Here is a 26,945-nt window from a genome sequence, read left to right as displayed (position 1 = left end):
AAAAACTAGGCTTATACTCGAGTATATACCGTACTTACTTGGGCGATCCTTTTAGCTCGAGGATGATGGTCCTCCAAGTGTAGTGTCTTGGCGGTAGGTCCGTAGGTGGCTGTGGTGCCCTATTCTTGATCCGCATATTCTCCCGCAGTGAGGACATCGGTTTTCAGGTAGAAGGCGGTACTAGTCAGGGTTGGGTTGACGCACCTTCCTCTTTTGCCCTCCATCTGTGCCTCTTCAAATTCCACAGCATTGCTGGTCACAGCTGCCCTCCAGTTAGAACGCTCAAGACCCAGGGCTTCCCAGTTCTCTCTCGGTGTCTCTGCCACAGTTTTTAAGGTTGGATTTACGCCCGTCTTTCAATCTCTTTTCCCGTCCACCAACATTACGTTTCCCATTCTTGAGTTGGGAGAATAGTAACTGCTTTGAGAGGCATTTTGGGAGGCTTTGGGCATTTGGACAACGTGGCATTCAGTCCAGCAGATGATGGCATAGGAACATCACTTCAGTGTTTGTGGTCTTTGCTTCTTCAGCATGCTAACATATCTAGTCCTGTCTTCCTAAGAGATTTGCAGGTTTTTTGGAGGCAACGCTGATGGAATCCTTCCAGGAGTTGCATGTAACGTCTGTAGACAGGCTGTGTTTCGCAGGCATATAGCAGCGTTAGGAGGACAATGGCTTTATAAACAAGCACTTTGGTCTCCCTACGAATGTCCCGGTCCTCCCTGTATGCTGCTCCAGTGAGCAACCTGGCTGCTGTCCATTGGACCACTTGAAGCTTCTGAACAGTCTTCAAATGTGTAGAGTGCATTGCAGTTGTCTATTCGGGATGTAACCCAGCTGGATCTACACTGCTATATGGCAGTGTAGATCCAGCCAGGGTTGAACCTCAATGTTTTCACATATTAACAGCATAACGCCTATAAGTAAATGGTATAAACTACTTGATTTCTGTAAATAACCATTATTCTCTAAATATTCAATCTGATTTCCATAGTGTTTATAGCCTGAAAACGGGATTTATAAACATTGGAAAAATTGGATAATCTTCACATGGGCAGCACTTCAAAATAGAACAGATAGTAGCAATGACAATAATTATTTATTGCTTGACTTTCCCTGTGGCTTGAGGTGGAGTAGAGCAAGGTTGAAACAGCATGATGGAACAAAACTATTGTAATACATGTAGTAAATGTAGTGTAGATGCATTCTGTGTTATCTATATTCTTTGGAATATGGAGGTACACATAATTTGAGCTGAGGCCATGAATTGAGTAAAAATCTAAAATTCAGTGTTCAACAAAGGCTAGGTGAAGTGGCGCACAATGTCACTGGATTGGCTGCTGCTAGGTGAAGTGGCCCTCTGATGCCTTAAAGCAGGCATGGGCAAACTTGGGCTCTCCAAATGTTCTGGACTTCAACTCCCACAATTCCTAATAGCCTTAGACATCTTCCTTTTCCCCAGGCAAATACCCATATCCATGATTATATCTATCTATGCATATGTCTATATACACCTATCGATCTATGTGCTTATCTATTAATCTCCATTTTTCTATCTATGGGTCTATCCATCTGTCTAAATGCCTATATTCATCTCTATCTATCATCTATCTGTCTATGGGTCTGTCCATCTGTCTGTTTATGTGCCTACTAGCCATCCCCTGCCACGCGTTGCTGTGGCCCAAATGGAGGTTCTGTATGGGAGGTTTGGCCCAATTCTATTGTCAGTGGGGTTCAGAATGCTCTATGATTGTAGGTGAACTATAAATCCCAGCAACTACAACTCCCAAATATCAAGATTCTATTTTCCCCAAAATCCACCAGTGTTCACATTCAGGCATATTTAGTATTCTTGTAGAGTTGGTCCAGATCCATCATTGTTTGAGTCCACAGTGATCTCTGGATGTAGGTGAACTACAACTCCAAACCCTTCCAGTATTTTCTGTTGGTCATGAGAGAACTGTGTGCCAAGTTTGATTCAATTCCATCGTTGGTGGGGTTCAGAATGCTCTTTGATTGTAGGTGAACTATAAATCCCAAATGACAAAATCATTTTTTTGAGTGAAGGACATACATTGGGTTGTTATGTGTCTTGTGTCCAAATTTGGTGTCAATTCGTCCAGTGGCTTTTGAGTTCTGTTAATCCCACAAACGAACATAATATTTTTATTTATATATAAGATCTATCTGTGGGTCTATCAGTCTATCTAAGTGCCTTTCTATCTATCGATGCGCCTATCCATCCATCCTTTGTGTCTATCAGTGTGCCTATGTATCTATCGATAAAGGGCCTGTGGCTATTAGGAATTGTGGGAGTTCAAGTCCAAAACAGTTCAACAGTGACAAATACAAGATACTCCACTTTGGCAGGAAAAACGAAATGCAGAGATACAAAATGGGGGACAATGCCTGGCTCGAGAGCAGTACGTGTGAAAAAGATCTTGGAGTCCTCGTGGACAATAAGTTAAACATGAGCCAACAATGTGATGTGGTGGCAAAAAAAGCCAATGGGATTTTGGCCTGCATCAATAGGAGCATAGTGTCTAGATCCAGGGAAGTCATGCTCCCCATGCTCTATTCCGCTTTGGTTAGACCACACCTGGAATATTGTGTCCAATTCTGGGCACCACAATTCAAGAGAGATATTGACAAGCTGGAATGTGTCCAGAGGAGAGTGACTAAAATGATCAAGGGTCTGGAGAACAAGCCCTATGAGGAGCGGCTTAAGGAGCTGGGCATGTTTAGCCTGAAGAAGAGAAGGCTGAGAGGAGATATGATAGCCATGTATAAGTATGTGAGAGGAAGCCACAGGGAGGAGGGAGCAAGCATGTTTTCTGCTTCCTTGCAGACTAGGACGCAGAACAATGGCTTCAAACTACATCTGAACATGAGGAAGAACTTCCTGACTGTGAGAGCTGTTCAGCACTGGAACTCTCTGCCCCGGAGTGTGGTGGAGGCTCCTTCTTTGGAAGCTTTTAAGCAGACGCTGGATGGCCATCTGTCAGGGGTGATTTGAATGCAACATTCCTGCTTCTTGGCAGAATGGGGTTGGACTGGATGGCCCATGAGGTCTCTTCCAACTCTTTGATTCTAGGATTCTAAGGGTCCAAGTTTGCCCATGCCTGCCTTAAATGGAAGAGTGCGGTAGTTTTGATGCCAGGGTACTATCCGGGACACGTTATTGCTTCTGAGAAACGTTTGGTGGCTTTTCCCATTTAGATTTCAAGAGCAGTGCAAGCACATGGCTACTGCCGGAAGTGACGTCGACAGAAGTCTTTCCTGCGTCGGTACAAAGCGGAACCAGAGCGCCTCCGGGGGCGGGGGCAGGAGCGCCTCGTACGCATGCGCCGAAAAGGCAAAAGAGCGCCTCCTGTGTCGCTCTCTAGGCAGCCGCTTCTGAGGAAAACGAAGGGAGGGAAAGTCTCGAGGAGGGAATGGCGGAACGAGGGAAGGACGATGTGGAGCCGCTCCCCCGCGGGGGCTTCCGCTGCCGCCTCTGCCGCGTTGCAGTCGCCAACAGTGAGTGTGGGACCTGCCTTTGAAGGCCGGCTTGGCCGTAGTGGCCCTCCTGAGGCGTGAAGGCCAGAGAAAGGACGGGCCAAGGCATCCCAGAGGGGAAGGGGCACCCCAGAGGCCATCCAGCCCCACCCCCTTCTGCCAGGCAGGAAGGCACCACCAAAGCCCTCCCAACAGATTATCTATCTATATAAAAATGCTCTGTGCATAATGAATACCTTAAAAACAAAAGAGCCAATGAACAAAATCACACCAAATCTGGCAACAAAACGTCTTACAACACAAGGAGTGACCATCACTCAAAAAACTTATGATTTTGTCATTTGGGAGTTGTAGTTGCTGGGATTTATAGTTCACCTATAATCAAAGAGCATTCTGAACCCCACCAACAATGGAATTGAAGCAAACCTGGCACACAGGCCTCCCATGACCAGCAGAAAATACTAGCAGCATTTGGTGGGCACTGACCTTGAGTTTGGGAGTTGTAGTTCACCTACATCCAGAGAGCAAACAATGATGGATCTAGACCAAATTTGGCACGAATATTCCATATGCCCAAATATAAACACAGATGGAGTTTGGGGGAAATAGATCTTGGCATTTGGGAGTTGTCGTTACTGTGATTTATAGTTCACCTACAATCAAAGACTATTCTGAATGAACCCCACGAATGACAGAACTGGGGTAAACTTCCCACACAGAACCCCCATGACCAGGGCTCCACAAACTTTTTAAACAGAGGGCCAGGTCACAGTTCCTCAAACTGTTAGAGGGCCGGATTATAATTTGAAAAAAACATGAATGAATTCCTATGCATACCACATATCTTATTTGTAGTGCAAAAATCACTTAAAAACAATACAGTAATTAAAATGAAGAACAATTTAACAAATATAAACTTTTTATTTATTTATTTATGTAGAGGTTTTCTATTCCGGCCTGTTGGTTTACAGCATATATAAAATACAGTCATATAAAAGAGCAACAAGTACAAATCATCACATATCAAAATAACACAACACAATACAATAAAAACATCATCATAACATCATTACAGTTTCCTACGCCAAATCGTCAATCCAGTCAAAGTCATAGTCATGCTCATAGTCACAGTTCATCATAATTCATCACCGGGGAAGGTTCTAGGTTCAGTCCCCGAATGCCACCTTCCAGAGCCAAGTTTTTAATGTTTTCCTGAACGTCAGGAGGGAGGGGGTAGATCTAACCTCTAGTGGGAGGGAGTTCCAAAGCCAGGGAGCCACCACCGAGAAGACCCTGTCTCTCGTCCCCACCAACCGTGATTGTGAGGGTGGTGGGACTGAGAGCAGCCCCCCCCCCCCACTGGAAGATCTTAATAGCTTTGATGGTTCATAGGGGAGAATCCGTTCGGACAGGTAAACTCAATGTGAAGTATGGGCCTGTTTTTGACTCATGAGATAGGATTGTTGTCATTGTTGTTGTGTCCTTTCAGGTCATTTCAAGTAATTTCAGACTTAGGTTGACCCTGAGCGAGGGCCGGGTAAATGACCTTGGAGGGCTGCATCCGGCCCCCGGGCCTTAGTTTGAGGACCCCTGTCCATGACTAACAGAAAATACTTAAGGCCATCCAGTCCAACTCCCTTCACCAGGGCAGGAAAACGTAATCAAAGCCCTCCTGACAGAGAGCCATCCAGCCATAGATATAGATAGATATATATGATTCACACACAGAGAGATAAAGTATTATAGATTTGAAAGGGACTCCTAAAGATGGACAATTATATGTTGCATGTTCCAGAGTAGGCAAACCAGACAATCTCTACGTCAACACTGTCAAAGAAACATCAAGAAATACTGTTTACCCACAAGCATAAAGACATTGCATATATTATAAGTACTTTATTTTCCATATCACCAGACTGGGCCACAGCAACGCGTGGCAGGGGACCGCTAGTAATATAATAAATAATAAACTTCATTTCTATACCGCCCTATCTCCTCGAGGGGACTCAGGGCAGTTTACAACAGAAAACTGGCAAACATTCAATGCCGGCATCACATAGCAAACAAATCAATTCATAAACAATAAAATAAACAACGTCAGGTGTACTTATAGAACAACTCAAAAATAACAAACTTAGACATTTAAATATATAAATCAAACATTTAGAACATGTTTACTACTAGATCTAATGATAGCAAACACTCAAAACATTAAAAGTAAAAAGGCATTTACAAGTCAACAGGGCTGAGGTGGTGTTCAAGTCAGAGTGATTAAGATGCTGGCCGAAGAAAATCATTACAGGACCTATAGGGGTCTAGTTCCCATTCCCCTGATGTATTGAGCATTGCATTTTGCTATTGTTAACCGCTGTGAGTCGCCCAAGGGCTGAGAAAAGCAGTATATAAATATCGTAAATAAATAAATAAGTTATGCACATTCCGCAAAGTATGATAACCCAATACTGGTTGCGCGACATGGGTCAGAAGTAGAGAAGCGAAGACATTAGGTATTTGAATGTGTTTTCATACGATATCCGGATAGCCTTAAGCACTATGCTTGGCTGTTTGTTGCCCCCCCCCCCCCCTTCAGTCCCCCTCTTTATGGCGAATTATCTTGCCACGACTTTGTCGCACCTGCGCTGTCCTAGCATTGGGTCCCAGCTACCATATTTTTGCCGGAGACTCTGCCAGACTCCCAGGCAACAAAACTTAGCCATTCTAAAAGTGTTCTTGAAGGCTTCCATGGCCGGATTCACTGGGTTGCTATGATTTTTCCGGGCTGTGCGGCCATGTTCCAGAAGCATTCTCTCCTGACGTTTCGTCCACATCTATGGCAGGCATCCTCAGAGGTTGTGAGGTCTGTTGGAAACTAAGCAAGTGGGGTTTATGTATCTGTGGATATATAAATCTGGGCCAGCTAACACCTCCCAACAAAGGATTCAAAGGAAGCAGCCAGGCCTTCAAGCTGTAAGCCATTCAGTACTAATCAAGGTGGCCAGTTGCAACATTCACACTTGATCACAATGATGATGATGATTATCTTTTCCATGCAGTTCCTGTGTCTTTTTGGTACCCAGAACAGGCCATATATCCACTGCCATTTCCTAGCTACTGAGATGCATTTATCTCAATATATATTTATTTAATAATTAAGGTAAAGGTTCCCACTGATATTAAGTCTAGTCGTGTCCAACTCTGGGGGTTTGTGCTCATCTTCATTTCTAAGCTGAAGAGCCGGCGTTGTCCATAGACATCTATGGCAGTCATCCTCACAGGTTTTGAGTTCAGTTGGAAACTAGGCAAGTGAGGTTTATATATCTGTGGGATGATCTCCAGGGTGGGAGAAAGAATTCTTGTCTGCTGGAGCCAGGTGTAAATGTTGCAATTGATCATCTTGATTAACATTGAATAGCCTTGTAGCTTGGAAGCTTGGCTGCTTTCTGCCTGAGGGAATCCTTTGTTGGGAAGTGATTAGTTCACCCTGATTGTTTCTTGTCTCTAGGCAAGTGGGGTTTATATATCTGTGGAATGTCCAAGGTGGGAGAAAGAACACTCCAACAACCAGCATGTCAGACACAGCAAAGCCATTGAAATCCACAAGCAGGTGGACGATTTCAACACAAAGGAGGAAACTGTGAAAATGAACACAATCTGTCTACCAGTATTTTAAAAAAAACTCTAAAATCAGGACAGTAAACAAAAACAACAATCAAAAAGCAGGGGAATTCCAGACAAGAATCAATCAGGACCAGCTAATACCTCCCAGGCAGGAATCACCGGGACTGTGGCGCAGCTGTCTGAGTGTCAGCTGCATTAAGATCACTTCTGACCACAAGGTCATGAGTTCGAAGCCAGCGCGGGTTGGAGTGAGCTTCCAACCAATTGTGTAGCTTGTTGTCAACCTTTGTAACCTGAAAGACAGTTGCATCTGTCAAGTAGGAAAATTAGGTACCACCTTTGTGTGGGGAGGCTAATTTAACAAAATTTATGAGGCCATAAAAAAGACTCCAGCAAAGCACTCCAGCAAAAGCATGCGGGGAATGCAGAAGTACTTCATCAGTGTCGCAGATGGATGATGAAAGTGACAGCTCCCCTGGCAGCCAGAAAAGTTAAATAGCCTCTGACTGTTTGTCTATTTCTGTTGTGTGTCTTTGGCATTGAATGTTTGCCATATATGTGTACATTTTAATCCGTCCTGAGTCCCCTGAGGGGTGAGAAGGGTTCTGTCAATAAATACTGTAAATAAATACTCTAAATAAATAATCAGCTAGACTTTGAATCTGCAAGGCTATTAAATACTAATTAAAGTGATCAATTGCAACATTCACACTTACCTCAAACAGACAAGAGTTCTTTCTCCCCTGGACATAATTCCACATAATTCTCCCCACTGGCCTAGTTTCCAACAGACCTCACAACTTCTGAGGATGGCTTTGTGGTAAGTTTTCCGGGCTGTTTATCCATGTTCCAGAAGCATTCTCTCCTGACGTTTGACCCACATCTATGGCATGCATCCTCAGAGGTTGTGAGATCTGTTGGAAACTAGGCAAGTGGGTTGTCGAAGGCTTTCATGGCCGGAATCACTGGGTTGTTGTAAGTTTTTTCGGGCTATATGGCCATGTTCTAGAGGCCATCTAGAATCAAGGAACATGAAAGGCACTGCAGACTACTTAACCAGAGAAGTCAGCCATAGCAGAGCACCTGATGAACCAGCCTGGACACAGCATATTATTTGAGAACACAGAATTGCTGGACCACTCCAACAACCACCATGTCAGGCTACGCAGAGAAGCCATTGAAATCCACAAGCATGTGGACAATTTCAACAGAAAGGAGGAAACCATGAAAATGAACAAAATTTGGCTACCAGTATTAAAAAAAACCTCTAAAATTACAACAGCAAAACAACAGAGAGGAAACATTCTGGGACATCTAATCACCTCTCAACAAAAGATTGCACTAGGCACTGCCAGGCCATCAAATGCTAATCAAGGTGGTCAGTTGAGACATTCACACCTAGCTCCAACAGATAAGAGTTCTTTGTCCCACCCAAGAAATTCCACAGATATATAAACCCTTTTTCCTAGTTCCAACAGACCTCACTACCTCTGAGGATGCTTGCCATAGATGCAGGCGAAATGTCAGGAGAAAATGCATCTAGAACATGGCCATATAGCCCGAAAAAACCTACAACAACCTAGGCAAGTGGGGTTTATATATCTCTGGAATATCCGGGATGGGATAAAGAACTCCTGTCTGTTTGAGGCAAGTGGCAATGTTGCAGTTGGCCATCTTGATTAGCATAACCTATAGAACCTATCTTGTTTGTAGCTTGGGAACTGCCTTCACTTCACTTTATTTCTTAATTAGTCGCTCTCCACCAAGGTGCTCCGAGCGACTTACAATCTAAAATAGCATTTACACAATATAAAAACATTCAACATAAAAACATTCAACAGTGACTATTTGCCTGTATATAGATGGAGCAGCAAGACTGCATGCAGTGAAATTCAGTGGGTGCATTTATTTATTTATTTATTTATGCTCCATGGTGCTTCAGCTACAGTCTTAACTATTACATAAAGGTGGAATTCATCCTGACTGATGGATTAGAATGTTCATAGTTTTATTAAACTGACTGTTATTAAAGGGCATCTTTTTGGCTGCTTCTTATCCATAAATGTGAAAAAAAAATCTTGGTTTTATATTCCAGAACCCAGCCTAGAAGACCATTTACGTGGGAAAAAACACCAGCGCTTGGAAAACCTCCGCACTGTCCGCCAGAGCCAAGAGCTCCGTAGTGTTTTTGTCAGCGGCTTCCGGAAGGGGACACCAGCCTCGGAGCTCAGCGATTATTTCCAGACTTACGGGGAAGTGGTCAATGTTGTGATGGACAAGGAAAAGGTGATGGTGGCAATTGCTTAAAACTGGCATGGGCAAACTACAACCCTCCAGGTGTTTTGGATTTCAACTCCCACAATTCCTATTGGCTGTTAGGAATTGTGGGAGTTGAAGACCAAAACACTTGGAAGACCAAAATATGCCCATGCCTGGCTTAAAAGAACATGAAAAATAATCCGTTATCCATTTTTTGAAACTTGTGACTCATTTTCTCTCAAAGAACAAGAGTAGACAGAATAAGTATATCAAAATAATTCCCTTTATATGGGTTGTGAGTTTTCAGGGCTGTCTGGCCATGTTCCAGAAACATTCTGTCCTGCCACCTTGATTAGCATTTAATGTCCTAGCATTTTCAACAACCCATATTAAGGGAATCCTTTGTTGGGAGGTGATTAGCTGGCCCTCATTGTTTCTTGTCTGGAATACCTCTGTTTTTGTGTGTTGTTCTTTATTTACTGTTGTGATTTGTTGGGAGGTGTTAACTCGTCTTAATTGTTTCCTGTCTGGAATGCCCCTGTTTTCTGAGTGCTGTCCTTTATTTACTGTCCTGATTCTAGTGATTTTTAATACTGGTAGCGAGATTGTGTTCATTTTCATGGTTTCCTTTTTTCTGTTGGAATTGTGCACATGCTTCTTGTGGATTTCAATGGCTTCACTGTGTCGTCTGACATGGTGGTTGTGTGAGTGGTCCAGCATTTCTGTGTTCTTTAGTAATATGCTGTGTCAAGTGCTCTTCTGTGGCTACACACACACGTTATTTATTTATTTATTTATTATTTACGACATTTATATGCCGCCCTTCTCACCCCGAAGGGGACTCAAAGTGGCTTACAAGATATATTTTCATACAATATATATTATTAGCATAGTAAAATATCAGTATTATATATTACTATATTGCACTATACCATTATATTGTAATATCATTAGTAATATTACATGTATTGTAAATACATAATTACAATTATATTGTATTATTATTACTAGTATTATTAATACAATATTATAATTATAATTATATATTTACAATACATATAATATTATTAATAATATACATACTAATATACATACATACATCCCTCCCCCTTCCCCCCCCCCCCCCCCCCCCCCCACACACACACACATTATTTTTGTGGCACTATTTGCTGTCCTTCAGACTTTGCTCTGGTGAAGTCAAGAAAATATTTCACATTTGTAGCTCTTTAGGGCTCCATCTACACTGCCATATAATGCAATTTAGCTGCATTGAATTGCATTATATGGCAGTGTAGATTCATATAATCCAGTTCAATGCAGTTATATTGGATTCTGAAACAGTATTATATGGCAGTGTAGATGGAGCCTAGGATCCCACCCCACTCACTGTCATTGCAGTAATACTATCTATTTGTGGCAAGTGATTGACAGAACAGGAAAATAGAGAATGACTTGAGTCATAGTCAAATGCTCCTTCTATTATGTGTTGGACTACTAGGGGGTCTATGCCATTGTTGAGCTGCAAAACAAAGAGATGCTGAAGAAGGTTTTGTCAGAACCGCAGCATAACCTGGGAGGCCAAAAGCTGCGCGTCAAGCCTCGAGAGAAGAAGGATTTCAAATACAACCCTCCCAGGAAGCAGGGCTCAGCCAGGCAGGAGCAGCTGAACCCGGAAAAGGTGGCACAAAAGTTGTGCGAGGCTGATGACGTGAGTGGCCCTTTTAAATACTCCCAATGGCCATACTAGAGAATGGATTTAAATGTCAGTCAAGGGACAGGCCACATGACACCATGCTAATGGCACTTGGTTTCTTTGTAGGTGGATGCACAGATGTCCGTGTTAGTGCAGCTCTTTGAATTTTCTGAGAGTGAGAGGCATTTGCGGGACCTGTTGGTCACACTCTTTCAAGAAGTTTTCCAAGAATTTTTTCCTGGTAAGTTGTTTTTTTCTCCTCCCCCTCCTTCTTTTTCCTCTTTTCCTTCTCCCTTCTTCCTCTCCTTCTTCTCTTCCTCCTTTTCTCCCTCTTCTCCCTCTCCCTCCTCATCTTTTTCTTCTTCCTCCTCTTTTTTTTCTTCTTTTTCCTCTTTCTCTTTTTTTTCTTCGTCTTCTTTATTTAACTTTAGTTGTTAAGTCATAATTCATGCTTACATGTTGAGTTGTTAAATTTTGTTAGTGTGGATGTATTGTTGTTGTATTCAGGCATTGAATGTTTGCTTTTTATGTTTGGAATCCTCCCTGAGCTGCACCGGGGAGATAGGGTGGAATACAAATACAGTTTTATTATTATTACATTATTGTTATATTTATATCCCTCTTTACCTTTCTATAAAGAGGCCCAAAGTGGCTAACAACACTAAAGCAATACAGTATGTAATTTTTGAAAATACAAACACTAAAATAGGATTAAATATCAACACTAATAAAAGTTAAACCCATTTAAAACCTATCGGTAAAGGTAAAGGTTTTTCCCTGACATTGTCCGATTGTGTCCAACTGGGGGTTGGTGCTCATCTCCATTTCTAAGCCGAAGAGCCAGCATTGTCCGTAGACACCTCCAAGGTCATTTGGCTGGCATGACTACATGGAGCAGCATTACCTTCCTGCAGAAGGGGTACCTATTGATCTACTCACATTTGCATGTTTTCAAACTGGTAGGCCGGCAGAAGCTGGGGCTAACAGTGGGAGCTCACACCACTCCCCAGATTCAAACCTGTGACCTTTTGGTCAACAAGTTCAGCAGCTCAGCGATTTAACCCACTGCGCCACCAGGGGCTCAAACCTATTGACATACCTAAAAATGATTTGTTTTGTTCATCCTTTGCTCCAGTCAGCTACTTAGACCTGTGTTCCTATAACCTTTATTCCATCTACTCTATGCCCAGGTTCTGTGATGATCCCTTTTGGCTCCTCAGTGAATGGCTTTGATGTCTCTGGATGTGATTTAGATTTGTTCTTGGACCTTGAGAAGGCAAAACACTTCCAGGCGTCTGCCAATGGCTCCAGTGTTCCACAGGTGAGAAGGGGGCTGTGGGTATCTATTGGAGAGTCATTACTATTCAGCATAGGCACTAATGAGCCTTTTGTGTCATGGTGTGACTAGTTGCATCTGTTTTTGATGTCTCTCCTTTTGGGTCAAGGATGGAGCCAGTCCCAAGCTAGCTCTACATTCAGAGGATTCAATCCTCAGTGATGTGGACCTGGCTTCGGCGACGGTGCCTGAAGTGCTAGAACTGGTTGCCGCTGTGCTGCAGAAGTGTGTCCCAGGAGTCCACAACGTCCAAGCTGTGCTGACTGCTCGCCGTCCTGTGGTCAAGTTCTGCCACAAAGAGTCCAGCTTGCGTGGAGACATCTCTATAAACAACAGGTATGGCTCTTTTGTGTATGTGATTTCTTTAATGTGAGCATTGGGACTTCTGACCCTCTAGATGTGGCAGAATGACATATTTAGGCAGCATAGACAATGGGAAAGGGATGCTGGCTGTTGCAATCCAGCACCTGGAGGACCATCTTTTGTCATTCTCTCATGAAATTCAAATTTACTGTATATACTCGAGTATAAGCCTAGTTTTTCAGCCCTTTTTTAAGGCTGAAAACGTCCCCCTTGGCTTATACTCAAGTCAAGGTTATTTATTATTTTCCTCTGTTATTATTTTTATTACATTTATAATTTTACTCAGAGGTGGCCCTAAGTAATTTTCAACGGTAAGCAAACAGTATTTTGCACCCCCCCCCCCCCCCCAACCAATCACTGATACATATTTTCTGTTCGTCGTGGGAGTTCTGTGTACCATATTTGGTTCAATTCCATCACTGGTGGAGTTCAGAAAGCTCTTTGATTGTAGGTGAACTATACATTCCAGTAACTACAACTCGCATATGTCAAGGTCTATTCCCCCCCCCCCCCCCCAAGAGTGCCTCAAGAGCAACCCTGGGAAAAATCAAGTATACTGCAAATGCTTATTTTGCCGCCCCTGATTTTACTCTATTATTATTACATTTATTATTTTACAATATTATTACTGGTATTATTACATTTTCATTATTATTACTATTATATTATTATTATTATTACTACTACTACTACTATTATTATTATTATTACATTTATTATTTTACTCTTTATTATTATTGGAAGGATATGTATTCACATTTACATTGAAGAAGGTTAGAATAATGGTTTAATCAGAGTTGCGCAGTCTTATCTTAAATTACAGTTTTATGTAAATACTAGCTGTGCCCTGCCACGCGTTGCTGTGGCCTATAGTAAAACTTATCAAAGTTGAGGTAGATATCTGGACTATTATGAAAGAGAGGTACCTACCTATTCCTTCCCCCTTTTCCTCCCCCTTTCTCTCCTTTCTTCCTTCTCTACCTCTTTCTTTCTTTCACTACTTGGTTTCATCCTTCTCTCTTTCCTTCATTCCCTCCCCCTTTCTTCCTTTGCCTTTCTTCCCTCCCTGTTTGCTTCCTTCTTTCACTTTTTATTTCCTTTTATTTCACCACCATCATAACAATAACAATAATGCAATGCATTGCCTCTGGGACCTGACACCTCTCCCATTCCCCCTAAAAGGGTCTCAGAGGAACAATAGCATAATAATAATAATAGAAATAACAACCTTTACCCGCCACGTGTTGCTGTAGCCAATCTTCCCTCTTTCTCTCCTTCTTTCCCTTCTTCCTTCCTTCCTTCCCTCCCATCTTTCCTTCTCCTCTTCTTTCTCTCTTTCCTTCCTTCCCCCTTTTTCTTTCTTTTCTGCTGTCTCTCTTTTCTTTCCTTCCATCTTTCCTTTTCTTTCCTTTTCTTCTTCCTTCTTTCTCTAACTTTCCTTCCTTCCCCCTTTTTCTTTACCTCCCTTTCTCTTTCTTCCTTATTTCCTTCCTTCCTGTCTTTCCTAGATTTTGACAGGGCGGGAAGGGGCGGGGTGGGGTTTGGAGGTGGCGTGAAGTAAAAGGAGGTAAGATTGGGGTGGGGGAGTGATGGAGCGTGGGGTTGTGTGTGTGTGTGCGGCGGCGGGGGGAGTGATGGAGCGTGGGGTTGTGTGTGTGTGTGCGGCGGCGGGGGGGGAGTGATGGAGCGTGGGGTTGTGTGTGTGTGTGCGGCGGCGGGGGGAGTGGGGTTGCATGTGTGTGTGCGGCGGTGGGGGGAGTGATGGAGCGTGGGGTTGCGTGTGTGTGTGCGGCGGCGGGGGGAGTGGGGTTGCGTGTGTGCGTGCGGCAGCGGGGGAAGTGATGGAGTGTGGGGTTGCGTGTGTGTGTGCGGCGGCGGGGGGAGTGGGGTTGCGTGTGTGTGTGCGGCGGCGGGGGGAGTAATGGAGTGTGGGGTTGTGTGTGTATGTGCGGCAGGGGTGTGTGTGTGTGCGGGAAGCGGCGCGGCGGGGCTTGGAGTGGGCATGGTTTCCGCAGAGGGAACGTTGGCCGGAAGGGCATGTGCGCGCGCCAGGGAACTTGCGGCTGGGCGCCAATGCGCATGCTCAGTTGTTTTGCCGTTTTGTGAGTGTGTTGTTGTGTTGTTTTTCATTTTGAGTAGATACGTTTGTACCTTGTGGGTTGTGTTATGGGCATGGGAATTTTGGTTAAGTTTCGTTGGGGTTTTTTTGAGTTTTGTTTTTTTGCCGTTTTGAGTGTGTTGTTGTGTTGTTTTTCATTTTGAGTAATATGTTTGTACCTTGTGGGTTGTGTTATGAGCATGGGAATTTTGGTTAAGTTTCGTTGGGTTTTTTTTAGAGTTTTATCCTTTTGCCGTTTTGTGAGTGTGTTGTTGTGTTGTTTTTCATTTTGAGTAGATATGTTTGTACCTTGTGGGTTGTGTTATGGGCATGGGAATTTTGGTTAAGTTTCGTTGGGGGATTTTTGAGTTTTGTTGTTTTGCCGTTTTGTGAGTGTGTTGTTGTGTTGTTTTTCATTTTGAGTAGATATGTTTGTACCTTGTGGGTTGTGTTATGAGCATGGGAATTTTGGTTAAGTTTCGTTGGTTTTTTTTTTAGAGTTTTATCCTTTTGCCGTTTTGTGAGTGTGTTGTTGTGTTGTTTTTCATTTTGAGTAGATATGTTTGTACCTTGTGGGTTGTGTTATGGGCATGGGAATTTTGGTTAAGTTTCGTTGGGGGATTTTTGAGTTTTGTTGTTTTGCCGTTTTGTGAGTGTGTTGTTGTGTTGTTTTTCATTTTGAGTAGATATGTTTGTACCTTGTGGGTTGTGTTATGGGCATGGGAATTTTGGTTAAGTTTCGTTGGGGGGTTTTTGAGTTTTGTTTCCTCGTTGAATGCCCCTAACAAATTTATATATATAGATTTAATCTACTGATGCCTCAATTAATGTAATTTTATTGGTATCTATTTTTATTTTGAAATTTACCAGTAGACGCTGCATTTCCTATCCTCGGCCTATACTCAAGTCAATATGTTTTCCCAGTTTTTTGTGATAAAATTAGGTGCCTCGGCTTATATTCAGGTCGGCTTATACTCGAGTATATACGGTATATTACAGGGAAGATACTTCATACTTTGCTTTCTCCATATGTAGACTTATTTCCTGCCTCAAAAAGTAGAGAACAAACTCTATTCCAATGTTCCCTAATGTTTTTGGATTGTGTAATACTCTTATTTCTGCCACTGAGATACATGTAAAATGTGTATTAGTTTATTTTTAGTACTCTTAATATTTAATTCTGTTTTAATATCTTTATATTCTATTTTAATGTTTGTGTAGTTTTAGGTTTTGAATTGTATTGGTTTACTATGAGCCACTTTGAGTCACTTTTTAAGATAATAATATATTTATTTAAAAATAATATATTATTGTTATTATTTTCTTAATGGGAGTAACAAATTATTATTGTTGTTATTATTACTACTAGCTTGGGGACCCAGACATGCCCGGGTTATTTGTGAAAGGATTTTTGTTTTGTTTTGGGATGTTAGGTAATATCACTTAAGTTAGGTCCAGATCCAACATTGGCTGCATTCAGTGCTCTCTGGATAAGGGTGAACTACAACTTCCAAAATCAGTTCCCACAAACCCCTGCAGTATGTTCTGTTGGTCCTGGGGAGTCCGTGTGCCAAGATTGGTCCAGATCCATCATTGGTGGGGGTTGCAGTGGTCTCTGGAAGTGGGTGAATGTACTGCAGATCCTTTCACCCATGGTCCATCCTCCTCCAATCCACATCAGAATGTAAAGTGGGCCATGTGGGGTCTATGTGCCATGTGTCGTCCAGGTCCTTCATTTGTGGGGGTTGCAATGGTCTGATGAAGTGAGTGAAGGTACTGCAAGTCCCATAATCCATGGTCCATCCTCCTCCAAGCTGTACCAGAACATTAAGTGAGTGATGGGAGCACTGTGTGCCAAGTTTAGTCCTGATCTGTCATTGGTGTGGATTGCAGTGGTCTGTAGGAGCCAAAGTGATTGAAAGTACTGCAAATCCCATCATCCGTGGTCTTTCCTACCCCAAACTTCACCAGGATGTGAGGTGGGTCATGGGGGGGGGGTCAGTGTGCCAAGTTTGATTCAGGTCTGTGGGGTTCAGAAGGCCCACGGAATACAGGTGAACTATAACTCCCAGAGTTCAAGGTCAATCACTCCCAAAGTCCACCAGTATTCACAGTTGGCCATGTTGAATTTGTTTTCCAAGTTTGGTGCAGATCTGTCATTGGTAGGATTCAATATGCTCTATAAGTCCCATGCAGGTGGGTGAGTGTCCCCCCAAACCCCTTCACTCTGTTCTGTTGGTCATGGGGATCTGTGTGCCAAGTGTGGTCCTGATCCACCAGTGGTGGGGGTTGCAGTGGTCCGTGGGAGCTGAAGTGATTGAAAGTAATGCAAATCCCATCATCCATGGTCCATCCTCCTCAGAAGTTCACCAGAATGTGAGATGGGTCATGAAGGGTATGAAACAAACCTCTGTAGTATGTTCAGTTGTTGATCAATTCCTCTGTTTGCTGTGTGCCATAGGAAAGCGTAGGAAAGGGTTATGGGAGAAGCAGTGGGTGGGATCATGCAAATTCCACACCAGTGGAGAGAGTAAATAAATGAGAAGTCTGTGGTGGAGGAAAAACACAGAATTTAGGATGAAATTGTCCCTGAATGAAAGCCTTCACTTAGGTGGTGGGCAGTATGGTATTTGTGGAGGACATTGGCAGGGCTCTTGGACATGTTCATGGTTCTTACTAGAACCTGCAATATCATTGGAGACTTTGGTGTCTCCTCAGCACTTGGAGTTATAGTTGTTTGTGGAGGCAGAAGCTTGTTTCTGTAAGTGGATGCCCTAGTCACATACACACATACATATTTTCACTAGCTTGGGGACCACTCTGAGTCCCCTTTGGGGTGAGAAGGGTGGCATATAAATGCCGTAAATAAATAAATAAGATCAGTTTTTGGTCAACTTTCCATTCAGTTTGGTTATTTGGGGTGCTGATTTAGAAAACTGCATTGGATAGACCACATCAGCTCTAGTTTCTGATACAGTACATATGCCATCCAGCGGTTGCCATCTACTCTTGCACAGAAAACTGTGTTTAATAATCTAGACCTGATGTGATATTAGTAATCTTTAGTAGGTAGTCAGCCTCTCTGCTCCCAGTAACCCCATTGCCTCGGCACTATAAGAGGGTTTTGTGAGATCAGTCGACCTCATTGCCAAGTGGTTTCGAGACAACAGTGTAGTAACGGTGAGACCATATTTTCGTTCTTGTGGACCACTGGTGGTCCACAGACCACAGGTTGGGAACCACTGGCATATATTACCAGTTCATACATCTCCTTCTGTGTCCTCTCCCTTGTCAGGTTGGCAGTCTGCAACACACGCTTCCTGCAGCTTTACACTGAGGCGGATGAGAGGGTGAGGCCTTTAGTCTACACGGTGCGCTACTGGGCAAAACAGCAGAGTCTAGCAGGTAAATAGAGAACGAGGAATAAGGATCCATACAGTTTGGAAATCTGGAACATTGGGCATGTTAGATTTCAGATTTTTCATAATTCAGTTTCATTAATGTTTGGATTATCTGGTCTGAGATACAGTTGGCGGGAGAGGCCATTTTTGATTAGATCCTCCTTACTTTCCTGCAGGGAACCCTTTTGGTGGAGGCCCCCTCCTGACTAACTATGCTCTGACACTGCTGGTCCTTTACTTCCTGCAGACGTGCAGTCCGCCAGTCCTGCCCACCGTTGTCCACCTGAGGGAACAGTCAGGTAAGTGTTTTCTCAGGTTCGGATGCTGAACAGCTTTATGCTCCTCCGAATGGTGTCCTTCAGGAGCATTGAACTATAAGCTCTGTCATCACCATGGAACATGGGCAGTTGACTGAGGATGGAGTCCAACACACCTTGTGGTAACCTGGCTTCAACTGTGTAGAGTTTTGGCCTAGTTATTCTTGAATTTGTTCTTCTTGTTGTTTCTTTCCATGACTCTAAGGCAGGCATGCGTAAACTTTCTAACTTAGGGGCTGCATGCTAGCACTCCCTGTGATGGATGGGAGTTAGGGAGGGAGAGAGGGAGGGAGAAAAGGGAAGGACGGACGTATGGACGAAGGGAGGAAGGATGGAAGGAGAAAAGGGGAGAGAAGGAAGGAAGGAGGAAAGAGGGAAGAAAGACAAAAGAGAAGGGAGGGAGGAAGAGGGAAGGATAAAGGAAAGAGAGAAGGAAGGAAAGACAAAAGATAAGGAAGGAAAGAAGGACAAAACGATGGATGAGAAAAAGGGAGGGAGGAAACAGAAGGAAAGACAAAAGGGAGGGAAGGAAGGAGGAAAGAGAAGGAAGGAAGGGTTGAAGGTTGGAAGGGAATGGAGAAAGAGGGAAGAAAAGAGAGGAAGGATGAAAGGGTGGATGGAAAGAAGAAAACCCTAACCCTGCCCCTTTCCTTCTTCCCCAGGTGACACAGAGCAGGCCATAGTAGATGGCTGGGACTGCAGCTTCCCCAAGGATTCGGCCCAGTGCGGTCCAAGCAGAAACAAGGAGAGCCTTTGTGAGTCACCCTGAGGAAATTAACACCTAGATTCAAATGTGGGCATTTTTAATGGGACATTAAATAGGTTCAGGCCTTCCCTGGCACACCAGTTCAATCCCATGTGCCGTTCTTCCTCTTTTGGGAAAATATGTGGCTAGAAGATCAGTGTCTGTGATCTGCATGCGACATACCATGGTTAGAGAATTAAAAATACAGTAGAGAGGGGGGAAGGTGTAACAAGATTGCAACTATGGTATATATCAGTGGTTCCTTTTTATTTTATTTTCACCTTTATCCTTGTACATGATCTAAGGTGACTGGCTTAGGGGTTTCCCATGCTGAACATTTCTGAGAGCCTTCGCAGTAGTTGTGTGGGTCTTTCAGTTGCTTTCTTCCTATAGTGGGTTTCCACAATATGTCTGAAATGTTACTACTTGACATATAAGAGGAGGGCAACTAAAATGATCAGAGGTCTAGAGACCATCCCCTATGAGGATCGTCTTACATAACTGGGCATGTTTAGCCTGTAAAAGAGAAGGTTGGGGTGAGACATGATAGCCATGTATAAATATGTGAAAGGATGCCAGAAGGAAGAGGAAGCAGCCTTGTTTTCTGCTGCCCTGGAAACTAGGACTCGGAGCAATGGGTTCAAATGACAGGAAAGGAGATTCCACCTGAACATTAGGAAGAACTTCCTGACTGTAAGAGGTATTCAGCAGTGGAACTCAATGCCTTGGAGTGTGGTGGAAGCTCCTTCCTTGGAAGCTTTTAAACAGAGGCTGGATGGCCATGTGTCAGGTATACTTTGGTAGTGCCTTTTCTGCAGGGCAGGCAGAGTTTTTTAAAATATATTTATATACTCGTTTGGGAATCCAGTGCGGTTATTTGAAAAAGGCATTGTTTGTTTTGGGGTGTTATTAGAAAAAAGCCAGTCTTTCCTTTTGTTGTTTATGAATGCTCCCATTAGAAAATGCATAAGGATGTGGGTGAACTGAAATTCCCAAAATTGTGGGCCAAACACCCTAAACTCCGCCTGTATTCAAAGTTGACCATATTGGATCTGTGTGCCAAGTTTGGTGCAAATCCAGCGTCGACTGTGTTCAGTGCTCTCTGGAACTCCCAGATCCAAGAACAATCACCCCCAAACCCCATTTATGTTGGGTGTGTGTGCCAAATTTCGTGCAGATCCGAAATTTGGTCCAGATCCATCATCAGATGGGTTCAGTGTTCTCTGAAAATGGGTGAACTACAGGGTGAGGCAGCATAACTTCCTTTTTCCAAAACTTAATAAAACCCATTGTATGAATCAGAATTTTTTAATAATGTAGGCACATACCTAAAGTTTTGTTTTACTTAGTTTTGAAGATCAAATTAGGTAGGTGACATCCCCCATTCTCCATTCTCCATACAATGAGTAAACCAATTTCTGGCGTTTGTCGTGACTCTTGCCAGCATAGCAGGTGTTCTGTTGGCAATTTCTCCCTGGATGTTGGTCTTCCAGTCTTGTAGGGTCCTTGGATGGTTCACATAAACACGGGATTTCAAAAAACCCCATAGAAAAAAAATCACAAGGGGCCAAATCTGGAGAGCGGGCCAGCCACTCCAATTTTGCTTGAAAAGTAGGCCTCAACGGCAAAAGCATGCTCCTCACTGTTCCAACGCATGATGGCGACTGAACTGTGTCAGGACAAAATTTTATACTCTCGAATGAGACCACTAGCGCTCCGCTACGTCTTCAAACAACTGAATGGCGCGCATTTGAAAAAAGGTTATGCTGCCTCACCCTGTATAACTCCTGTACGTTTATGTTCAATCACCCTCAAACTCCAGCACTATGCAAAGTAGACTGTCTTGGGTCTGTGTGCCAAGTTAGTTCCAGGTCCATCGTTGGTGGGGTTCAGAGCGCTCTTAGATTGCAGGTGAACTATACATCCCAGTCCCTACAACTCCTATAAATCATGGTGAATTCTTCCCAAACTAACCTCTCTCTAATATGTTCAGTTGTTGAGTGCCATAGAAAAGAATAGGAAAGGGTTAAGGGAGAGACAGTGAGCGAGGTCATACAGATTCCACACCAATGGAGAGAGAAAGGAACACTGGGAATGTGGCTCACTGTAACTGTGTAAGTGGACACCCCTGCCACAAACACACATACAGATTCACTTTTATGATGTGTATAGATGTAGATAGATAGATAGATAGATAGATAGATAGATAGATCGATAGATAGAGATAGATAGATAGATAGATAGATAGATAGATAGATAGATATTACAGTCGCCTTCGGGCTGATATGGCCAGGATAAAAGTAACGTAAATAAAATAAATAAATAAATAAATACAGTCGATGACCAGTACCAGAAAAGGCAGGGGGTTGCACTAGATGGCCCATGTTGTCTCTTCCAACTCTATTATTCTATGTTTCTATAATTCAGCATCCTGGAAACCTGTTTGTACTTTTTGTGGGGGATGAAGAAGGGTTTGCATTCTTTCCCTTTTAAAAAAATTGTACAACTGTAACTCTCTCTGATTCAATAGCTACTTTCCTCTCATTCCAGGCTCCTTCTTGGCAGAATTCTTCCATGTCTTTGAAGACTATGATTTTGCCGGCGGCGTGATATCCCTCCGGGAGGGCCAGCTGCTTTCTTTGCCCAGCTTCCTGTCTTCTGAAGCTAGCAGCAAATTCAAAACAGGGTCGTTCAACCTTCAGGATCCCTTTGAGTTGAGCCACAATGTAACAGCGAACGTCAACAAGAAGACAGCGCTGCGGTTCCAGTTGTGCTGTCGCAGCGCTGCCAAATACTGCCGGAGTTTGCAGTACCAACGCAAGTCTACAAAGGGCAAGATCTGGGGCCTAGTCCGCCTTTTCCAACCAGGGAATCTGGAGGCCGAGGCTCCTACCGATAAAGAGCTTGTTATTAACCTTCCTTTGACAATGTGCCAGGGTAAAGATTCGCACCAGCTTTGGTTCCAAAAAGTGTGCGCCGGTGTCATGTTTGTCTTTGAGGATGTGCTGAAATGTAGCTTCTCGGAGACGCAGCAGGGGTTAGGAGAAGAAGGGGCATCCATTGCAGAGCCAGAAGCAAAGAGTGAGCTGTTGTCATCGGGGTTCAAGCGGCCCCTAGATAATGGGGATGACAGTCTATCCCCTTTGGCAAAAAGGCCACGAAACGGCCCTTGGCTCCCTATTGAGAAAAGCGTGACATGGAACTGCGCTGTGTGGCACCACGTGTGGCTCGGCCGGCGGCGCATCCGGCGGCAGCTGGACCCCATAGAAAAGACCAATTTGCTGGAGCTGGAGGCGAAAGTGTCAGCACTCATTTCCCAGCAGGAAGGGGAAGCAAGGCCTGCAGAGCCTCTCCTGCGCTTTGCCGTTCGTGCCCAGTTCAACGCAGAGGACACTTCCGATGAGCAAAACACACACATCAGTTTGAGTTTCGCTCTGGATCCTGAACAGGCTGTTGCTTTCAAGGATTTCTTCCATTTTTTGCAAAACTTTTTGCCCCAGATGTTGGAGCAGTACCTGGCTGCCCAGATTCCTTGAATAAATTGGAGAGAGGAGAACCACCCAATAGTGCAGGTTATGATTATGTAAAGCAGGCATGAGCAAACTTTGGCTCTTCCCCCAGGTGTTTTGGATTTCAACTCCCACCATTCTTGGGCTGTTAGGAATTGTGGAAGTTTGAAGTCCAAAACACCAAAAGGGAGAGCCAAAGTTTGCCCATGCCTGTTGTAAAGAATTACAGATTTGTATAGCTGCATTGTGCTCTTACTGGCATGAGAATACAAAGAAGAGGTAGTAAAGCAATATTTTTATTTCATTGTTTACTTCAGTTACTTCTCATGCTTTACATTAAAGTATTTCTGATATCTACATTTTTCTAGTGATGGTGAAACGATGTTGTTTTATCTCATTGCTTCTTTCCTTTATTTCCTCTCTTGCTTTACCACATAAAAAGGTAATTAAATATTTCCAAAGGGAGGGGATATGTCCTGAACCCAGTGTTTTATTAGTGACCTGTTTGATGGAATAGAAGGCACTGCTGGTCACATTTGTAGATGGGACTAAATTGGGAAAAATAGCTACCAAAATACCCCAAGGGACAGAATCAGGATCCAAAATTACCATTCACCGATGAGAGACCTGGGCCAATGCGATTCTATACTGCATCAATAGGATAGCGTCTAGTTTGAGGAAATTCCGAGTCCCATTCTATTTTATTTTGGTCAGGCCTCACCAAAGCAATTCAAGGAAGATATGGACAAGATGTTTTTTTATTTATCATATCAGAAGCGAATTGAGAATATACAGTTACAATGTATAGAAAAACCACAAACAAAGTTAAAAACTTGGCATTATACTAAAGTTCCTTTGACCAGAAGCTGGCCACTTGAAGTACCTCTGGTGTCGCTGTGAGAAGGTCCTCCATTGTGCATGTGGCAGGGCTCAGGCTGCATTGCAATAGGTGGTCTGTGGCTTGCTCTTCTCTAAACTCGCATGTCATGGCTCCATTTCTTAAGATTAGCTCTGCTTCTCGTGGTCCCAAAGCGCAGCCTGTTCAGCACCTTCCAAGTCGCCCAGGGGGGAGTCTCTCATCCAGTGTCAGTCACTGAACGAGGTTCCAAGTTTTGACCTGCCACTTTTGGACCCTCTTTTGCTGAGGTGTTACTGCAAGTATCTCTAGATCTTAGGAAGCTGTTTCTTGATTGAAGGCGTTGGCTTGCTGGCTGATATCCGAGCAGAGGATGGGCTGGAGGTGTCACTGCCTTGGTGCTTTCATTACAGGCCGCTACTTCCTGGCAGATGTCAGGTGGTACAATATAAATATAAACAGTATAATTTATCTAGTGTAGGGTGTAGACATCCTGTGTTAATGTGGCATGTCTCATTAAGGGCCACATCCACTGTTTTAACGTGGTGAGATGTGCTGCACGCTGGGCATGCGTATTCAGCAGCAGAGAAGTAAAGCGCAAGGGCAGATGAATTCACTGCGTCTGGTTGTGATTCCCATGTTGTACTAGTCAGCTTTGGTATGATATTTCTTGCTTGATACTCAAGCAGTGCCTCAACTGGATTACTGTAATGCACTCTATGTGGGGCTACCCTTGAAGACGGCCCGCAAACTACAACTTGTCCAACGCTCGGCAGCTAGATTAATAACTGGGGCAACTTACAGGGAGCAGTCAACCCCCCTGTTTAAGGAGCTCTACTGGCTCCTACAAAGCCCTAAACGGTTTGGGACCCGCCTACTTTTGTGACCGTATCTCCCTCCATGTACCATCTCGGGCCCTCCATTCATCTGGGGAGGCCCTTCTTTCGCCCCTGCCAGTTTCACAAGCTTCCCTGGTAAGCACAAGGGGGAGAGCTTTCTCCTCTGTGGCCCCCCGACTTTGGAACTCACTACCTAGACAAATTAGGAAAGCCCCTACCCTAGAAACCTTTAAAAAGGACCTTAAAACCTGGCTCTTCCGCTACGCCTTTGGTGAGTAGGTATACAATTCCACACTACTGCTTAGCCTCAACGTTCTGTCATTGGAGTATATGTCATCGTCCCCTCTTGATTCCACAACCCCCGCTATAATAAGCCCTCCTCCACAAATAATCTGTCTCTTTTTTTTATCTCGCCCGAGTTTTAATTTGTTTTAATTAGTCTCTCTTTTAATCATTGCATGTAGCCCGCCCATTGTCATTGTGATTGCGTCTATTGTAATTTTATATTGTTATATATTTACATGTTATATTTTATTATAATGTTGTTTACGGTTTGCGTTTTCAGTTGTGTAATGTTTTTATTTTATTGTAATTTGTTGTTCGGGCTTGGCTTCATGTAAGCCACTCTGAGTCCCCACTGAGGAGATGGTGGCAGGGTATAAATAATAATAATAATTATTATTATTATTAGTCAGAGCTCAATTCAGAGTGAGTTCCAGGTATTTGGTTGTGCTGCAATTATTATTATTATTGGTCTTGTCAGGAGTGATTTGAGAAAGTGGGAGGCTTCTCTCATGTCCCCGCATGAGGAGCTGATAGAGGGAGCTCATCCGCCTCTCCCCGGATTCGAACCTGCGACCTTCAGTCCGGCCAGCACAGGGGTTTAACCCACTGCGCCACTGGGGGCTCCAGTGGGATTCCTTCCCTGGTAATCCTCAGAGCTTGAGATGCTTGTCTGTTCTGAAGGTGAAAAGCACACCTCTGTGTTTTAGATGGATTAGAAATCAGCTGGTTTTCCCTGTAATAGGCATTAAGAGCACCTCAAGCTTTGGATAGCTTCTGTTCAATCATTTCAAAGCTCCCTGCTTGAGCAGTGATGGCATGATCGTCAGCATGGATGAAACTTACTGTCCCTTCTGGTAAGGACTGGTCATTTGTGTAAATGTTAAACATTGATGGAGCAAGCACGCTCCCCTGAGGCAGGCCGTTCTTCCGTCTTTGCCATCTGCTTCTCTGGCCCTGGAACTGAACAAAAAAATCTCCTGTTTTGTAACAGATTTCCTAGGAAGCGGGCAAGGTGATAATCCTTCTACATTTTTTTTTAGGAGCAATGATTCCATAGAATCCTAGAGTTGGAAGAGACCTCATGGGCCATCCAGTTCAACCCCCCACCAAGAAGCAGGAAAATCCCATTCATACACCCCCAACAGATGGCCACCCAGGCTCTGTTTAAAGGCCTCAAAAGAAGGAGCCTCCACCATACTCTGGGGCAGAGGGTTCCACTGGTGAACAGCTCTCAGTCAGGAAGTTCTTCCTAATATTCAGATGGAATCCCCTATTCTTGTAGTTTGAAACCATTGTTCCGATTTACATCATAAGCTGCCAACAGGTCTGTGAAGACAGCTCCTGTAATATGAACAAGATGATCAATGGATTCAAATGGCTGAAGAGATTCTACCTAAAAATTAGGAATATGTTTTTATACCTGAGGCCATAATAAATATCCTGAAGAAATTAATTACAGTTTAATAAATATCCTAAAGATATTGATTACAGTTTAACTTTCTTTCCTCTCAATAGGCCCTGCCAGAAGGGACAGAGAGTTTCATCTATGCTGATGATCGTGCCATTTGGAGCTTTGAGATGGTTGAACAGAAGCTCTCTGAAGCTCTAGGTGCTCTTACTGCCTATTACAGGGAAAACCAGCTGATCCCTAATCCATCTAAAACACAGACATGTGCCTTTCACCTTAAGAACAGACAAGCATCCCGAGCTCTGAGGATTACCTGGGAAGGAATTCCATTGGAGCATTGTAGCGCACCCAAATACCTGGGAGTCACTCTGGACCGTGCTCTGACCTACAAGAAGCACTGCCTGAATATCAAGCAAAAGGTGAGTGCTAGAAACAATATCATACGAAAGCTGACTGGCACAACCTGGGGATCACAACCAGACACAGTGAAGACGTCTGCCCTTGCGCTGTGCTACTCTGCTGCTGAGTACGCATGCCCAGTGTGGAACACATCTCACCACACTAAAACAGTGGATGTGGCTCTTAATGAGACATGCCGCATTATCACAGGGTGTCTGCACCGTACACCACTGGAGAAATTACACTGCTTAGCCGGTATTGCACCACCTGACATCCACCAGGAAGTAGCAGCCAATAGTGAGAGGACCAAGGCAGAGACAT

At 43.7% G+C, this 26,945-nt stretch overlaps 1 protein-coding gene across 1 annotated transcript; it reads left to right on the top strand.

Annotated features, from left to right (window-relative positions):
- The first annotated feature begins 3,149 nt into the window (after positions 1–3,149).
- On the top strand, positions 3,150–23,196 carry TUT1 (terminal uridylyl transferase 1, U6 snRNA-specific). The gene is made up of 10 exons (XM_060758251.2): positions 3,150–3,519; positions 9,212–9,402; positions 10,874–11,083; positions 11,195–11,309; positions 12,259–12,389; positions 12,514–12,740; positions 18,161–18,270; positions 18,443–18,565; positions 19,246–19,338; positions 21,879–23,196. The coding sequence occupies exons 1-10, from the start codon at positions 3,435–3,437 to the stop codon at positions 22,862–22,864; spliced, it is 2,271 nt and encodes a 756-aa protein (XP_060614234.2). The 5' UTR covers positions 3,150–3,434; the 3' UTR covers positions 22,865–23,196.
- The last annotated feature ends 3,749 nt before the right edge of the window (positions 23,197–26,945 follow it).

Source organism: Anolis sagrei, chromosome 12, assembly GCF_037176765.1.
Source record: "Anolis sagrei isolate rAnoSag1 chromosome 12, rAnoSag1.mat, whole genome shotgun sequence".
Lineage (NCBI taxonomy): Eukaryota > Metazoa > Chordata > Lepidosauria > Squamata > Dactyloidae > Anolis > Anolis sagrei.
The sequence above is the reverse complement of the archived record's forward strand: the minus strand, read 5'-3'. Positions and strand labels throughout refer to the sequence as shown.